We start from the raw sequence: 17,257 nt of genomic DNA, 5'->3' as shown, positions 1-17,257 counted from the left end.
GCTGTGAGATTGTGAATGTGACAGCCCAGTGAGGGCCCGAGATGCACATCACTAGGGAGATCTTCTGATGGGAGAGAATATTAAAAGTCACTCAGGAGAGGAGAGCAGTGAAAACGAGAGGAGAGAGCAGGGTGAGAAAAACGAAGAGTAGAAAGGAGGACGGGGTGAGAAAAGCAAAAGACGGGAAGAGAGAAGAGGAGAGGAAAAGGGGAAGAGGAGAGGCAGGTTCATGGACAGGCTTGGGCTCCGAGCTCTTTCATCTCACGGTGTCCAGAGACTCAGAGGTTCTCCTCCTCCCACAGGGTGGGGAGGAGATTCAGATTCAGGCTGACTGAATCTCTAAACTCCTCCATCTAACCCACACAGCCTCTGGAGTACGCGCCTCTACTCCAGAGGACTCATTCCAGTGTATCCCATTGTTTCAGTGCCAGTGTGTGTGTGAACTTTATCCATACCTGCTTGTACAGTCATAAATTAGCCTGACTCATCAAATCCTAATGGTCAAAGACGGGACAACACTACAGGTGCTGCTGGTGTCACTTCTTATACCATCCCCACAGCACAGGCGAGAGAAAACCCATCTAGAGGAACCTTCATGCAAGGTGAACACTAAAAACACGTCTGACCAGTCATCACTGAGCTCAACAGTTCTCTGTTGGAGTCCATGACCAGATCTCCTTGAAGGGGAATCTTCATGTACATAATGATCCTAAGCTGAGAAACATCAAAGAGTTCAGCTAGCGTGAGGGTCCTGGTACCCATGCTGAAATATGGGCCTGCATTTCAATTTAACTGAACAGAATCTTTTTTTTTAAGGGAATGAAATTGTATGTATGTCAAAGGCATAAGTCTTTCTCAGGGTCACCTTCCTTATCCCATCATGGAGGCAGTTTAGTGATAATGATGATAATGATGATTTAATTGACCATGATTTCCCAAGCGTTTCTGAACTTGCATGCTAAGCACACAGCAATCCCCTTGTCGTTCTAACCAAGAGATCAAACAGATGAGGCTTGAGGAAGGAGAAGAAAAGTGATCCTATCGGAATGCCAAGATATCCAACAGAAAATGATGTGATGAATCTACATTTAAGTCAAGAATAACCGCTCCTGCTCGTCACTTCCATCTAGTAAAGAGTAAAAGGCATGCTAGAGGAGACTGTGAAAGGCAGTAGTTTATCATTGGAAGGCCAAGCTTTCTCCTCAGGCTGAAGACAGGTTGGCTAAAGCATCAATAACCTGGTAATGGATGGAGTCAATGTGAGAAATTACATGATACATTTGTAAAAAAAAAAAAAAAAACTATACATCTGATTTCTCTCTCACACAGGTCTGTTACATTTACATTTATTCATGGTAGCCTATACAACGATGCATCAATCTTATGAGTATCTATAAAGGAAGCGATCAATATGTTGTTTTTATAATTCACATGGAGATGCTCCACCTGGTACGATTAAAAAAAAACTGCCTAGAGGTGAGTGACGCCCTTCACCTACCTTTAGCAAATGCAGGCGGCTTCCACTGCCAACCGTCAACACCACATCCAGTTCCTCCAAAATTTCGTCGTCACCTTGAACAATATATCACCACATTGCTTCGCCTTTAGCGTAAAAAATCTCCTTTCACAGTAAACTAATAATTCACCAATATTGCATTCACAAAGACAATACCCCGAGCTATGTAAAACAAGCCTTAGCATCAGTAAGATACTGCCATTCTCTGTCTGTATTTGAAGCTCTCTGCCCGCTCCACGGAATACGTCTCTCACGTCCTCCAGTACCTCGTCTTCAGCCAATAGGATTAATGGGCCACGACTCTCCTCCAATGGCAGACAGGGTGGATGCTGTCGGGCTTTCTCTCCATCAATGATGTAATGCTCTAGTTTCATCCTCCTGACTTGATGTTTACCGCTTATGCAGCACTGGGGATGAGACAATGATATAAAGCCAGTGTATCGTTCTGACTTTGATTAAGTCATCACCTTTCAGTAGAGGAATAATAAAACTTCCTGCCAGCTAAGTGTAGTGAGCTCACCGTATTCCAGTAGAACACGTGTCAAAATAATGAACATTTACTGGTATGATATGTTACATTGTTACAATCAATATACAAATATACGCAATTGAATTATTGTTGTTGAATTTGTTAAGAGAGTTAAAATTTAAAGAACAAAAATTGGTATCGCCACTATAACCCACACTTGTAAATGTGCCTGTTAAAGGTAAATGTACACAGGCTGAATAATAATAATTTCTGTACTTGTGGTCTTATAAACATGCTGCTATCCCAGTGACCTAATTGTTGGCATTTTAACGTCTCTGCCCTCTGTTAAGCCAGACAGGGTGCTGGCTGGTCTGGCCCTGTCTGTGTGTGTGTGTTTGTGTGTGTTTGGCAGATGTCCAAGGCTCTCGTTTCTGATGCAGATCTCCCAGTTAGCTTAGTGGCAGACCAGAGACTCTTCCAACCCTATGGGTGGCCGTATGTCAACACATACTTACAGCATGTTTGTTAATGTGAACACATGTTCAATTAACGTCCTGCTTTTAATTTGCCAAACAAAGATACTGCTGCATGTGTGTGTGTGTGTGTGATTGGGTTTTGCCAATGTCTCTCATTAAAGTTGTGGATATACCAGTCCACATTTTCAAAAGTTAATATCCAGCTAGGCATGGATCAGACAGTGATACTGGGCATAAAAACTATGACAGTAACTGGATTGTGAAGTTTCCGACAGGATTAGATCAGACCAGATGAAAAGAGATATTAGATTTTCAGCTCTGTTATCCCCCAGAAGCCCATTTCAACTGTTTTGAACTTTGACCCCTGGTTAAAACAGGAGCTCCCATTGGCATTGCTCTAACGAAAAATAACTAAATAAAGTATCAATAAGCTGTTTCCCCTCCCTCCCCTAGATACATTTTACATTTAGTCATTTAGCAGACGCTCTTATCCAGAGAGACTTACAGTAAGTACAGGGACATTCCCCGAGGCAAGTAGGGTGAAGTGCCTTGCCCAAGAACACAACATCATTTGGTGTGGCCGGAAATCGAACTGGCGACCTCCTGATTACTAGCCCGATTCCCTAACCGCTCAGCCACCTGACTCCCTCTATACTATAAACTGGTTGAATAACAAAGGAAAGGAACCCCAACTTGTCTTTGTTGTCTGTTAACATAAAATCCTGGGGAGTCAGATGGCTGAGCGGTGAGGGAGTCGCGCTAATAATCAGAAGGTTGCCGGTCGATTCTCCGCCATGCCAAATGACGTTGTGTCCTTGGGCAAGGCACTTCACCCTACTTGCCTCGGGGGAAATGTCCCTGTACTTACTGTAAGTCGCTCTGGATAAGAGCGTCTGCTAAATGACATAATGTAATGTAATGTAAAGGAGCGCCATCTTGTTTTTGTTGTCTGTTTACATAAAAGTTGCTCAGGTGCCACCTACAACGTTTCCATAAACTCCTTCCTGAGAAACATTGCGTGGGAAACCTAATCTCAGCCCTGGTTTGATTAGAAGACACTAAGCGACAAGCCAAAAATCCCAACTACAACGAAAAAATAATATTCTGGATTCAGCATAAGTCTATTTATGTATTGCGACATATTGCTAGATTGCTTAAAAACGGTCTAATATATTGTACTGTTTAAATATATTGGGCACTTTCCCAAATTCCCACTTATTGTAAAAAGGTGTTTATAGGAAACTTCATGATAACTCACACAAGTGCTGACTGCAGGGAGACAGAAAAAACTGTGGCCCTGATTCTCCTGCAGTACATGAGATACTTGGTGCTGGACAGTGTGTGAACTGTTCATATGCTAATGTATATGATGTGAGCTTTTAGTCAGCCACACCTCTCTCTAGAACACCCCCCCCCCTTTCCCCAAACACACACACACACACACACTGAGTGGTTAAAGTGTGGCATGTCAGACCTGGCTGTCTAACCCTCAGTTTGGACCCATCAGAATGAAAAACAATCACATCCCTTGAAATCCGGGATTAAGTTGGATTAGGCAAGTATTAAATCATGGGTGGGGGAGCAGGGACAGGAGGTAGGGACGGGGATGTGGAAGGGGAAGGCAGGAGGGAGGATGCATGTCTCTTCACAGCACTGGGGGGCCTCAGACTGCGGCTGAGAGACAGAGTCACGTTGCATCTGACACCAAAACATCTAAAGGCCCTTAGATGTGTTGTGTGTGTGTGTGTTTGTGCGGAGAGATGCTAATGTTTGTTTGGAATGTGATGCTGCCAGAGCTTTACATGCTAGAATAGTGAGATGATGAGAACACGAACACACAGATTAGCTCAGTCCTATAAACACAGTCCAACAGGGACAGTCCAAAGTGTACGGTATACATTTAGGGATGTATGGCTATTCCCTTAGGTAATTAAGAGCTATGTCCCTTAAATGTTTCGGCTGAGTCAGTGTTGTGCAGCCATGGTTATTATGGGATGTATAGGTCATTGAATGTGGTAGATATTGATCCAGGGTGAGCGCACCCCTGCTGAGTCATCATAGGACCTGGGAAAGGCTACTTGTTCTGATGCTTCTCTCTTCTCAACAACCTCTCTGCAACCTCGCCTTTTAACATGACAGAGGAGAATGTGTGTGTTTGGCAGGGCTGCGTGTTTCTCTGCTTTGTCTAATAACTTTCCAGCTACCTGCCCCTCCAATCCGGTGGATTCCTCTCATCTTTTGTTTGCTTCCCCTCGGAATGCGTCGGGTTTCATTTCACGTGGATGAGGAGCCTGAGAGAGCAAGATCGTACCACTTCTACCAGGATCAGAGGGGGACGCTAGCAGGTATCCCCCAAGAGGGATGGAGATGTTGCGCCCTGGAACTTTACAAACGACTGTTGGAATGCAAATTTGACCAATCATCTAACATGGTCGGTCATTCATAGTGTGGTGGGAAATTGATCATTGGGAAGGTGGCAACCAGAGAAGTGTACATGGGGTCAGGTCTGGGGCCTAAGATGGAGAAACTGTGGCCTATGCAGTAGAATTACACTTTGAACAGGTTCAAACCAGTATAGAGGGAAAGGTCTGATGGGGAAATGGTTTGGCAATCTTAATATGGGAAAAGAGTGGGTGTTTTGAGTGGAATAGGCTGTTATTGCATAACAATGGAGTTAGACTCAATCAACAGGATGGCCCTGTAAAAAGGAGGGGGTCCAGATAGCTTACAACTGGTGTGGTCAAATAATAGCTGAACTTACTCTTAAGGGGCCGAAGTAAAGCATCCGAAGTAATAGGTTCTGCCAGAACCGAGGAAGATGAAGGAGAGGAAAGTTCTGGTTGAGATTAGTTGAAGTGGGATTGTTGGGAGTTGAAGATACAAAGCGAGGACAGGTGAAAGGGGGTTATTAAGTGGAGGGGGCTTTCCAGTGAGAAAAGTTGATCAACACTTTAAGAGCCAGGGGATGCGCTCGCAGTTTTGGGGTGGATGGGAACAGTTTAAAGAACCTTCTAGAAGGTTGAGTCATTGTATCAGACAGGGCGGGGGTCTGGTCCTCATATTTGTCTATATAATGAGATGTCCAAGGAAATGTGAGTGCCTTTTGAACCTTCCGTGTATGCTGCATCTACCTCGCTGAATAAACCACCAAGCCATCATGAGTTTTGAAAGATATTCCGTCTCAGACTCTATTTTTGATAATCCTTCTGGAAGACGTCTAGTTCTTCAACAATAGCCAAAACTAATCTCATTTATAGTGGACTGACCATGTTAGATGGCTCCAAATTTTCATCACACGTGTCTTTCTCTGCTGTGAAGAACAGATCCGAATTCCGTCTTTCATCATTCCTCTCTCTCTCAACTCCCAGCCAACTTTTATCAAAGGAAGTTATCATACTAGATGCCGTTCGGGGGTTTGGCTTAATCAGAGCTGGAAGTCCTGCTGAGTCTTCTTCTTCTCTTCCACTTTAATGAGTAGCTCGTGTCTCTGCCCTGGAGGACCATGCTGCACTTCGCCCCCCCAGAGGCGCCATGACACCCGCCATGGAACCTCCCCAAGGAAAATGGTTCTGGAACAATCCGTTGGAATTTGGAAGATTCAGGATACAACTGGTACCGTCGCCAACACAACAGGAAGTGGAATGATGGGTGGGGGAGTTTCTAAGTAAAGAAACATCTGTTTGCTACTGGTTAGAGTTGATTGTTATTCAACTGAGTCTTTGTAAAGTGTTTTTGGTATCAGAAATAACTCACAACTAGGGCATCTGATACAAGGATGCTATTCCAGTGATTAGGAGATTGGGAGATTGCACCATCACTAGTCTGCAACAGATGTGGAACTGTTGAGCTGATGATCTCAGAGTAGAAGTACAGAACCCAGACCCCAGTCCTATTGTACATCTCCTGTCATTCATCATGTGAAAAGCCAAACTAGTCACTGAATGAATTACTCTTAATACAGAGCCCTTGGCTGGAGCTTGAACCCTAAAAACCTTCATGGGTGAATATTTGTAATCGTCTTATCACAAGGCTAACGGGCCGGCAGTAGATGTGGCTAAACAGCAAGGGATGACTGGAGAGCAGGCACAGAACAAAATAGGATTTTATTAGCTCCTCATATTAGTTCTAAGTCTGTTTAAAAAAAACGAACGTAATATCTAGAATAACATTTACACAACCAAAGTAAAACGTGTAGATAAAAAATAGTTTTGTCTCTTTTTCCAGTAAATATAATATTTTGACATTTCAGAAAAATAGAAGTAGTTCCGCCCCTTTTCTAAATAAACCCCCAGGGACCAATCACACCACTGGGGAGGGGCGGACTTACACACATATGACTGCAACAATAGGCCACAGAAACCGACAATAGTTAACAATACCCCAAAGACATTGGTACTCATTCCAGCTGGAGAAATATGACAATTTTCACAAACATATATACTTGAAGGTTTTCCCCTAAACATCCTTGAATAGAAAACCTAAACAATAACAGCTCTGTCTTGCACAACAATAGAAATCAGGAAAGTACACGTTCAAGAGTCATAGTGTTTCAGTAACGTTCAATAAGAGACAGTAAAATGATGTTGCTCAGAGAGTGCAGAGCCACAAATGTGTTCGAAAACACACACACACACACAACAGCAACAATAGTTAGCATCCCAACTACTAAAGAGTAAAAACTTCTTGCATGTCTCCTTTACATGGATGTGTTCCAGAAAGAATGAACAACCACTTATCCTACTTCTCAAAAATCGATTGTACTTTTGTGGTAATAAGAAGGTAAGAAACTTAGTATAACTGTCTACTAGACACTTCCACCAATGTGTACGTTCCTTAATACTCAGAAAATACAAACAAAAACAGAGCTTAGCTGTCTAATCTTGATTTTTGGAACACCTCCAAGCACTGTTGTGGCAGAATGATCCAGGCGGCATGACATCGGTCTGCCTGCCAGACAGTAGCGCTCAAACACAGAGTTTAGTGTCACTCCATGCAGAAAAGACAATTCAATGTTTTGCTGGTGAAAGAAATTAGCATGGAGTTAGACGGCAACATTAAAGTCTAGCCTCTGATGATGATACTGATTTTGCAGATCAGACAGACCAGCGATGCACATTTCTCCATTTCCAAATCTTTAAGGCTTTGGCAATCTATGTTATAACACTCTTTTGCATGGTTGTCTAAAAAAATAGACCTCTAAACTATTTCTTGGTGAACAGTCTCAGCAGGGTTCAGAATGGCTTAAAGCATTGACATCCGATTTGCATTTGATACATTCCAAAAAGAGCTGAATCCATTATCATTAGATACACCAGATGAGCTTGATCATTTCTCAAGGATGGCTTCATTCAGAATTGGGACGTTTAGATCATTTATGCTGAGGTTACAGCTAACATTCCTAATTGAGGACGTTAAATGCCATCAGTTTTCCAGGGGGCAAGAGTCAAACTCCACAGCCCTGTTTTGTCAGACACGGTTTAGCTTCATCCTGAACTACAGTAATAACAACAATAGAAACTTGGCTTAATCCACAGGGAAACCCTATGGGTATATGTGGGCAAGGAGGAGAGAGGAGGCTGATCATGTGAACCATTATGTGAAAGAAGCTTACATACAGTTATGTCTGAAAGAGCTTAAACAGTATGAAAGCATTTAGAATGTACTTAAAGCACATCACATGGCTCATGAGCTTCTATGAGTCTGGTTAGCAACAGTCAGATCATCCTATCACATTTAGGATGATTCGCAGCTCTGTGATCCTGGCAAGAACATGTCATAAAAAGCAATACATCTGTATAGACGTTAGAATTCTATATTCACACATACAGTATTCTTAGGTATATTGTTCAGGCTTGCATTTCCAAAATGTCATTTCATTTTTCACTATAAAATGTGACTGGGTCAGCGGTAGTGCTCGCATCAGCTTAATGGCTGAACAGATGTAATGTTGTAGTCGGGGCCATGCCTCTGTGAGGGGGAATATCACCGTTTAGACACACTTGGACCACAGAGTTCAGGAACAAGCAGATACAGCCACTAAATTAAGAAATGTATGAATTAGCGGTTAAAATTAAGGAGAAAGAAAGCTTTTTGAGCAGTTTGTCAACATTCATTATGTTATGAAAGGTAACTGATCAATGGTAAACAATTGTGTACCTCACAGTTGCAAGAGTAAACGTGTCACACGACTTCAGTGGAACAAACATGCTAGATTAGAGGCATACTTATCATCACAATTACTGCAGTAACAAAACATGGACAAAATGCACTATAAAAGCTGGGATTTGTAGTCCAGTACAAAAGATGTAACTACAACCTAAAACATGGATTAATCAGCTAAAGCCTACTTTTAATGGTTGAAGTCTAAAGAGACTTTGATGCCGGATAATGAACATTTAGACTAGGAATCAAAAAGACAGAAGGCAGTTCCTTCTCTCAAAGGTTAGACATGGAGATGCAGGGATGAAGGTAAAGTGCTAAGCATGCGTTACCATGCCAACAGTCTGTATATTTAGCCACCAGAAAGGGGAGAGGATAGGAGGTAAAAATTCCCATCCCTTTTATGCCCACACCTTTCCTCAGCAGAACCAAACATTCAAGTGGAGGGTTTGCCATTAAAAACAGTGCTGATTGGGAGATGATGACATCATTAGTATGGTTGCCTGGCAACCGTGCGGCACCAATGATATCTTTGGATCTGTGAGCACCTGTTTGTGAGAAGCTATGGCTGGTGAGACAGCATGCTCACAGATACACAAGTCATATACAACATTTGGATGCAGGCATGGACAGCAAGTTAGTGCGTCACGTTTTAGGGGACACTTATGTCCCCAAAACACACAAACCTTCTGACCTCTGTTGTTCAACTGTGACTGCAAGGTAAAGTAGGGAAAGGTTTTTTTTTTTTTTTTTAAGGCAGCCATATTCAGATTTTTTTGGGGGGAATCAAAATCTTCATATTTTGAAGTTGACAAGTGAGAGAGAGGATTGTGTGAGGTGATTCAGCTCATCAATTACAATTATTCAGATATTGTACTGTCACAAATATCAAAGCATAGACAAAAAGCAGCATTTAACAGGTGCAAGCAACTGGACTAAACAGGACTTCAGGTTATCAGGCTGTTACAAAAGCATAACAGGATCTCAATGAGGACTTTGATAGACCACTAGTGATGTTAAGACTAGCTGTGGTTAACATGTCAAATCAACACTAAGAACGGCTGTTATTAGCATACGTTTGAACCCAATCAGAGATTTGTCTTCTAAGCGTAATCTGACTACATACACCATCCACAAACGACTATCAATTTGAATCCATCTCTGGGGACATGACGTCTGACTGGGTTGGGTAGCTTGGTAAACTGTTAAATGTTATAGCCCTTGGGTGAATGAAAGCAAAACCACCATTGAAATCCTAGTGTGATTCAATCTCCACAGCAGGTCTTTGGCCAAAAATCACCTGAAACAGGGACAACATTCTGCAGTAGAAGACAACAAAGGCAGAGAAGAAAAACCTGGAATGAGCAGAGATTTTTTCAAATTACAGGATACATTTTGTTTCATGAAAATATGGAATGTTGATCCAAGTTTCCGTGAAAAAAACGAAGTTATAAACGGAAACATTAAAACATGTTTTAACAGTTTCCGCTGTGTTAAAAAGTTACTTTGACTTGTCCAAGGTCAAAGTTTAATTCCAGCCGAGATTTTTTTTTTTTTTTCTTTTTAACATAGCTCTTAACGTGGTCTATTCCATGATTATAAAAGATAGAAAGTTCAGACTTGAAGCCTTTAAAGACTGATGTGTCAGCAACACAGCACTTTCCTATGGATGGAACAGTCAATGCAGGGAGGACATCAACTAACTGTGACATCTTAAGTGCCGGTGCAGTTGTCCAACTTTTCTTTTGCCGTGACTGGCTGCTGCTTTATTGAATATATGAAAATAAGCAATCAGTTGCATCATATAAAACCCTTGGCCAGACAGTCTAGTATGACTGGAGAGTGTTCTCATGACATATCCCATTTATACAGTCAAGTGCTTTTTTCATTGGGAGAATCAAAGATATATTCATATCAAGTTCAAATTCAGGCAAAATTAGCAATCTTCAACGACAGAGAGATGCACCAAAATACCAAATCCATCAAGACAAAAATAAATAACACAAAAATTGTAAAAAAAAAAAAAATGTTTAAAAAAAATACAAATAAACAAAACGTCCCTCTCTGGTGGTCCTAAGCATCTCCAAGCTACCCATGACCTAGGCTCACGAGGGGAAAACTGTGGTGTCATCCCACACATGCCATTCCTTCCCACACCGTGAAGTGGACTAAGCCTCATCAGGGCTTAGTTGTTGATCCTCTGTCCCAACCCCTGAAGGAAGGAAGGTCTGGAGGGAGGGTCTGGGGGGAGGGTCTGGGGGGAGGGTCTGGAGGGTCTGGAGGGAGGGTCTGGAGGGAGGGTCTGGGGGGAGGGTCTGGAGGGTCTGGAGGGAGGGTCTGGGGGGAGGGTCTGGAGGGCTTCCAGTTTGTAGGAGAGGAAAGACGAGCAGAGGAGACAAGTCTCCAGCAGGACTCTCCCAGTCATAGTGGGACCAGAAGCAGGCTGGCCAAGGGACAGATCCAGTTGAGCCTCAGACCAGGCCTCAGACCAGGCCTCAGACCAGGCCAGAAGCAGCTACAGCAGGGCCGGCTAGTCCTCAGGGCTTCTGGGGGCCGGGCGATAGGACCACAGGGGTGGACAAGCCGTCTACACTCAGAGCTGGGATGTGGATCTGGTTGCTGCCGTTGGTGGGAAACTGGAGAGGAAAAGAGAAAGGCCAGCAATGTCACATTTGATCTTATAATGCAAGACCTACAAAGACTTAGGCAAATTATCATGGGCAAGAAGAAAGGTTTGATGTCCAACCTTAGCTATAGCACAGAATTACAATGAGAATCTGCATCCATCGATATACTCCGTTACTAGATTTCCCTGGCTTGCACTACCAGCAGTGACATCACAGTCAGTTTGCTTCAACTGTAGTATAGTTGTTGACCAGTAGAGAGCGCTAATGGTCTATTTCTTCCTCGGGCCACAGTGGCACAGCTCCATAACGCATCAACCAAACCTGCCTTAGGTCAATCTGGAGCTATAATCCACTTACTGCCTTCTGCAAAGAACATATACATAGGATTGACATACTTACTATTGCAACTGAACAGAATGAATGAACTTACAATAAGTTAATATAGTATGTGTGAATGTGTGTGAGTTACACAGTGTGTGTGTGTGTGTGTGCGCATGCGAGTGTGTGCGCATGTGTGTGTTCAGCAGAGGGCACATTGAGAAGAGACAGATGGTGTGTGTCGGGGTGTGATGCAGCCTGCGTGGGCAGTAGCAGGGAACAGGAAGGAGCAGGTGCTGCCGAGGTTAAAGGGGCGGAGGGGGCGGGATGGTGCCATACATCCAGCCAGCCAGCCCTCCACCTTACCTGGAGATGCAGCGGGCTATTCCAAATGAATACGTGGATGCAGACTGATAAATAACACACCGAGTGATGTATGTGGCTAGGACGCATGGACAGACGGACAGAAGGCTACCTGGAAGGAGAGCTTGGCCGGGCTGCGAGGGGCGATGGGACTGAGCGTGCTCCAGAAGTGGATGGTGGAGGGGAGGGGGCTTGGGGTCAGCAACACTGGAGTCTGAGGAGACAGAGAGACACACAGCTCAGGCTTGCTGCTACTCACCAGCTCCTTACGGCCTGGAAGTAACAGAGATGGCTATCATGGAAGGAGGGAGCGGAGGGACCCGGCCCACTGACCAGGGAGTGTGAGGTGATGACGGAGGGCGTGAGGGTGTTGGTGGCACTGCCCGGCGCCACCAGGGATTTGACGGCAGCGTTGACCTTGTCCAGGCTCAGCCCCGGGGGCAGCAGGGTGGGGCAGGAGGGCAGCTCCAGCACCTTGGGCTTCTTGGCCTTGGGGGGGAGGCTGTCCTGCGGGGTGGTGGGCGAGGAGATGGCCACGGACGGGGTCTGGGAGTTCTCTGGAAGAGAGGGGAGAGAGTCAGAAGAGGTGATGATGGTGATCTGACACCTACAGGCTGTATAAGTAAAGGGAAATACTTCCTCCCCTACGTTAGCTAGAGTCTTATCTAGCATGATTGGAAAGCTGTCACCAATCCAGTACTGAGCCAGGCTGGATGAATGGACAGCTTTTTCATGATATTGGGGGTCAGATGGCTGAGGGTTTGGGAAATTGGGATATCAATCAGAAGGTTGCCAGTTTCGTGCTAAATGACGTTGTGTCCTTGGGCAAGGCATTTCACCCTACTTGCCTTGGGGGAATGTCCCTGTACTTACTGTAAGTCTCTCTGGATAAAAGCGTCTGCTAAATGACAAAAATGTAAATGTAAACAATATTAAAAACCTGACCCCCAGGATTGTCAGGGTACAGATCAGTGGGAGTTACCTGGCAGCGTAGCCTGGTCCTTGCCCTCGCCTTCACCCTCACCCCCCGGCTGCCCCCCCGGCTCCACACAGGGAGGGGGCACATCGATAGGCAAGGGTGTGTCCGGTACCCCTGGTCCACATGCAGGCTTGGGAACCTGGAACCGGAGAGGACAGAAAATCAGATCACGCAAAATTCTCGATCAAAAGAAGGGGTTTAAGTGGACTCCTAGTGCCCTTCTTCTCCTCTCTCCTTTTGTTCCTCGTCCCCCAACTTACTTTAACCTCTCGCCGCCCCTCCCTCTTCCCTCTTCCCTGTCTTACTGTGCCCATGCTTACATCTTCTCTGTGTTTTTCTTGTATGACCATCTCCAGAAGTTGCCCCTGTGGCACCATGCTCTCCTCCTTCAGGGACGGTTTGATCACCATGTAGACCGAGTGGGTAGGGGGGTTACCCACCACACATTCCCCCCCCGCCTCCCCAATCTGCCCCTGAGGGAGGAAGCGGGTGAGGGGGTCGGACACGCTGCTCAGGTAGATCTGGGGCGGGTCACTCAGAGCCTGGGGCTTCTGGGGCTGGACCTTTTAGAAAGGGAGAAATCTCTTAGCTCCAAACTGTTACAGATGTGTTGGCTTGGTATATATCAGCAAGGTTCCAATGAAACAGGATGGTGATCCATTGCGAAAGCTAATAAATAAAGAGCTAGAAAAAGAGGTTGCGGGTTCATTCCCAGACGGCCTCGTGTTGTCTGATTATGAGAACAGTTGTGATAACGCGAGTCGTGATAGGCTCACCGTGCTGTTGGGGGCGGAGCCTGAGGGGATTTGTGGGCTGAGAGCGGGCGTGGCACACGGTGAGGGCTGGGTGACGATCACCTGCAAACTGGACTCAGTACTGCCACACCCTGGCAGAGAGGGCTGAGCTTCTGACGCCACCACACACACCTGGGGAAGGCACACAGCACACCGCTGACACACGGGAGGGACGCTCGGGTCCTGGCCACTGCCCTCCTCTCCTGTCTTATAAAGCCCTCACCTTCACTTCTCCTCCAGTTCACTTCCCTGTCAGTCCTCCACCACCTCCACTCCTTAGTCTCGCCCCTCCTCCCCTCTCTGTTCTGTGTCCTTCCACCCCCTTCCCCCTCTGCCTTGTTCCCCCACCCCACCCATACTCCTCCCACTCACCTCTCTCAGCATCATGCTGTCAGCGACAGCAGCTTTGGGGGTGTGGTCGTGCGCTAGCATCAGCTCAGTTTTGATTGGCCTTTGATTGGAGTTCTTGCAAGGCCCCTGCAGTGATTGGATGGTAAAGGTCGAGTAGAGGCCGGACTTCATGTAGTCGTTCCTGGAGCTCCGCGGCCCGCCCCCGGGGGAAGAACGCTGGGCCTGCAGACCGGTTGATTGACAGGTAGAGGCCCCGCCCACTGGAAGCTGGGATTGGTTTGCCATGTCGCCATTCTCCCTCTGCTGCCCATCCTCCCCGACAGGTAGCCCCTCCCCTGCTGCCGAGGGGTCTGGGTACGTGACAAACTTGTACACAAACTTCTGTCCGTTCACCTTCTTGATAATGTTCTGTGAAGAGGGACACGTTTAACTGACCACCAGTCGCTAACAGTGTGACGTAAATGCAGAAGACTGAGTTCATACAGAACCTCAAAAAGACCACATCCATTCCAACTAGTGTTAAAGTGCTTATTGATTACACAGGACTATTGGAATAAAACTAAATAATGTAATGTTTGCTCCAATGGGGTTTGTCCATGTTCATTAGCTACCTTGTCATAATAGTATCGGAGAGCGCGGCTGAGCTTGTCGTAATTCATGTTGGTCTTGTTCTTGCGGAGCCCCCAGAGGCGAGCCACCTCCTCTGCATCCAGCAGCTTGAACTCCCCATCTGCAGACGTCCAGGAGATGAGATGGCGTTGGCTCTGGTCCTTCAGAAGGTGCAGCAGGAACTGCCACAGTGTGATGGACGGGTCCATGGCTGGAGGGGGGTGGAGGGGTGGAGGGGAGGGAGATGGGGACAGAGTCAGAGGGACATCATAGTACTCTCACAGTTCACCTCACTGAACAGAGCAACACACACAGACAGATGGGGGAGGGGGGGGGGGAGGAAAAGAGAGGAAGTGCCTGCTTTGTTCAGGAAGGACATGTCAGGCATGCAAATTGGGCTTATTACCATTTGTTCTCAAATTACGTAACTCCTATCAAACACCTTGGAGACAATCACCATGGTAAAGACCTTTCATCAACAGTAACTAGGGGGGAGACAAACAACAGCGTGACAGCATCTGAGTGCTATCCACTACTAGGTTAAAGGGTAAATTGGTGTGTTATTGATCTTATTACTTTAGCCCCATGGATAATGTACAGCTGGTTTTGCAAGCAGAGTAACGATCAACCTACTAATCAGCATGGTACATGGACAGCCTATATAGACTAAGTGGATTCTCCACAGGTCCGTATACAGTGGTTATTGGGGAGAAACAAACTACACAAACTTACAAGGCCTGCCTGTCTACTTTGTTACCACCTCTTCAAAATGAGTTGTTTTTCAGGGAAGAAAGCTGAAAATAAAGCCTGTCTGGGTCTAGACTGCACTCTTTCAACTATGCGTTTTTGGCCCTTTTGCATTGGTCCAATACACCCCTGTCTGAACAAACAGATAGATCAGTCTCCCTGAAGGGAGAGTTGGGTATAAATCTACTGCCTCTGACAGGTGTTATTTCCTGGACCTCTGGGCTAGGCAATGAACAGAACCACTGCTCAAACAGCCAATTAGGCTAAGTCTCTACAGAGTGATATGCTGTGATGTACAACTTAGCTATTCACAGCAGGCTCCTAATGCATGCACTGTCTGTCTGCATTCATCTGCCGATGACTAACCAACCAGCACTGAATATAGAGTATATTTCATAAAGATAGATAATTAAATAGGGCGAGAGAGAGAGAGAGAGAGAACAGTTCATTTGCAAAAAGCAACAACAGTTAGGCCATGGTAGGCATGGAGTGACAGGCAAAAACATAGTAAAGTTCTAGAGGGAAAGATAGGCCAACAACAAGGAACCAACATTGTTCACTGGTTCATTAAGAAGTGCAACATTTTGTAACGTGCTATTTTATTTAGTTTCTGCCACCAACATTTTAAAGATGTAACAGTAGTCTTATGTGCACCTTCCGACAAAAATCACCTTCAAACCACCTGTTGCGACACTCAAACATCATGCAAATGAATGCAGTCAACCCCAAAGGCAACATCTAGTTGAGATGGATCATGCACTGCAGCCCAAACCAGAATATAAATAGCACAAGATGAACTTAACCAAATATTTGACAGTCGACACTTGTACAGTGATGATGTCTCGAACGATGATGTCGGAACACTGTCTCTTACCATTTATTAGGGGGTTCGAATCCATCTCCGAAAATATTTAAACTAGTTCCTGGATGAGTCAAATAATGTCCATAATGTCTTCTTTTTGAATGAAGATGTCAACAGTCTCCGCGCTTAACAGAGAGGATACAACGATACAGTCCCGATTTGTTATGTAACCGTACTCTGATGATAACATGCATCTCTCCCTCCATACTAGTCCAGCAGCAACGTTAGCTGACTTGACAGCACAGCAGACAGCGTGCTAAGTGGCAGCTAGCGTTTAACAGCAGTGTTGCTCACCATGAAAAAAGTGCATTTAATGTTTCCAATTGAGAACCAAAATGAACTGAATCTGGCCACATTACATTACGGTGGGAACCCAAAAAGGCACATGTATTAATTTTCACTACAATCGACACCAGAGATCATCTTGTTAACACCGCGCCAATGCCAGCTAGCTAACCTAGCTGACTAGCAGGCTAGTTGACTGAAACCCCCACCGTCCTCCACTTTTGAGCTTCGTGCGTCAAAAAAACGGACGGAACAGCGCTGAATGCAGACATTTTTTAGTTGACTGGTGAGCTCCAAAAGTAATCTTTCAAATGTGAAAAGTTTCCATGAATTTCAGCACTCAAGGTATGGCTCGGCGTTCTTCTACGGCACCACTTAATCCTTTGACACTTTCGCCTTTTCCTCGCTGCTTCCTGTTTCTACCAATGTACTTTCGTGTGCTCCCACCATCACTCTCTATTGACCAGCTTAGTTAGTGCTGCAAGAGTGAGAACGTCATCTGATCCATGACGTTTCTTTATGTACCTCAAAGGAAGGTGAGCTTGTAAGCAATATTGATATGGTATATAGTGATGTATGTATGGTCTTAAACATGGATATACATTTTTTTAATGAAATGTTAGGTGTAAACACGTGGGGTAGCCTAATCAATGTTATTCACAACCACATAGCCCACATATTATCGCACACTCAATAAAACCA

At 45.1% G+C, this 17,257-nt stretch overlaps 1 protein-coding gene across 1 annotated transcript; it reads right to left on the bottom strand.

Annotated features, from left to right (window-relative positions):
- Positions 1-6,545: 6,545 nt before the first annotated feature.
- elk1 (ETS transcription factor ELK1) lies at positions 6,546-17,052 on the bottom strand. The gene is made up of 9 exons (XM_047040288.1): positions 16,283-17,052; positions 14,664-14,872; positions 14,074-14,460; positions 13,684-13,833; positions 13,228-13,470; positions 12,911-13,046; positions 12,262-12,485; positions 12,041-12,142; positions 6,546-11,256 (listed from the first exon to the last, which is right to left on the bottom strand). The coding sequence occupies exons 1-9, from the start codon at positions 16,305-16,307 to the stop codon at positions 11,158-11,160; spliced, it is 1,575 nt and encodes a 524-aa protein (XP_046896244.1). The 5' UTR covers positions 16,308-17,052; the 3' UTR covers positions 6,546-11,157.
- Between the last annotated feature and the right edge of the window lie 205 nt (positions 17,053-17,257).

This window comes from Hypomesus transpacificus, chromosome 18, assembly GCF_021917145.1.
Source record: "Hypomesus transpacificus isolate Combined female chromosome 18, fHypTra1, whole genome shotgun sequence".
Lineage (NCBI taxonomy): Eukaryota > Metazoa > Chordata > Actinopteri > Osmeriformes > Osmeridae > Hypomesus > Hypomesus transpacificus.
The sequence above is the reverse complement of the archived record's forward strand: the minus strand, read 5'-3'. Positions and strand labels throughout refer to the sequence as shown.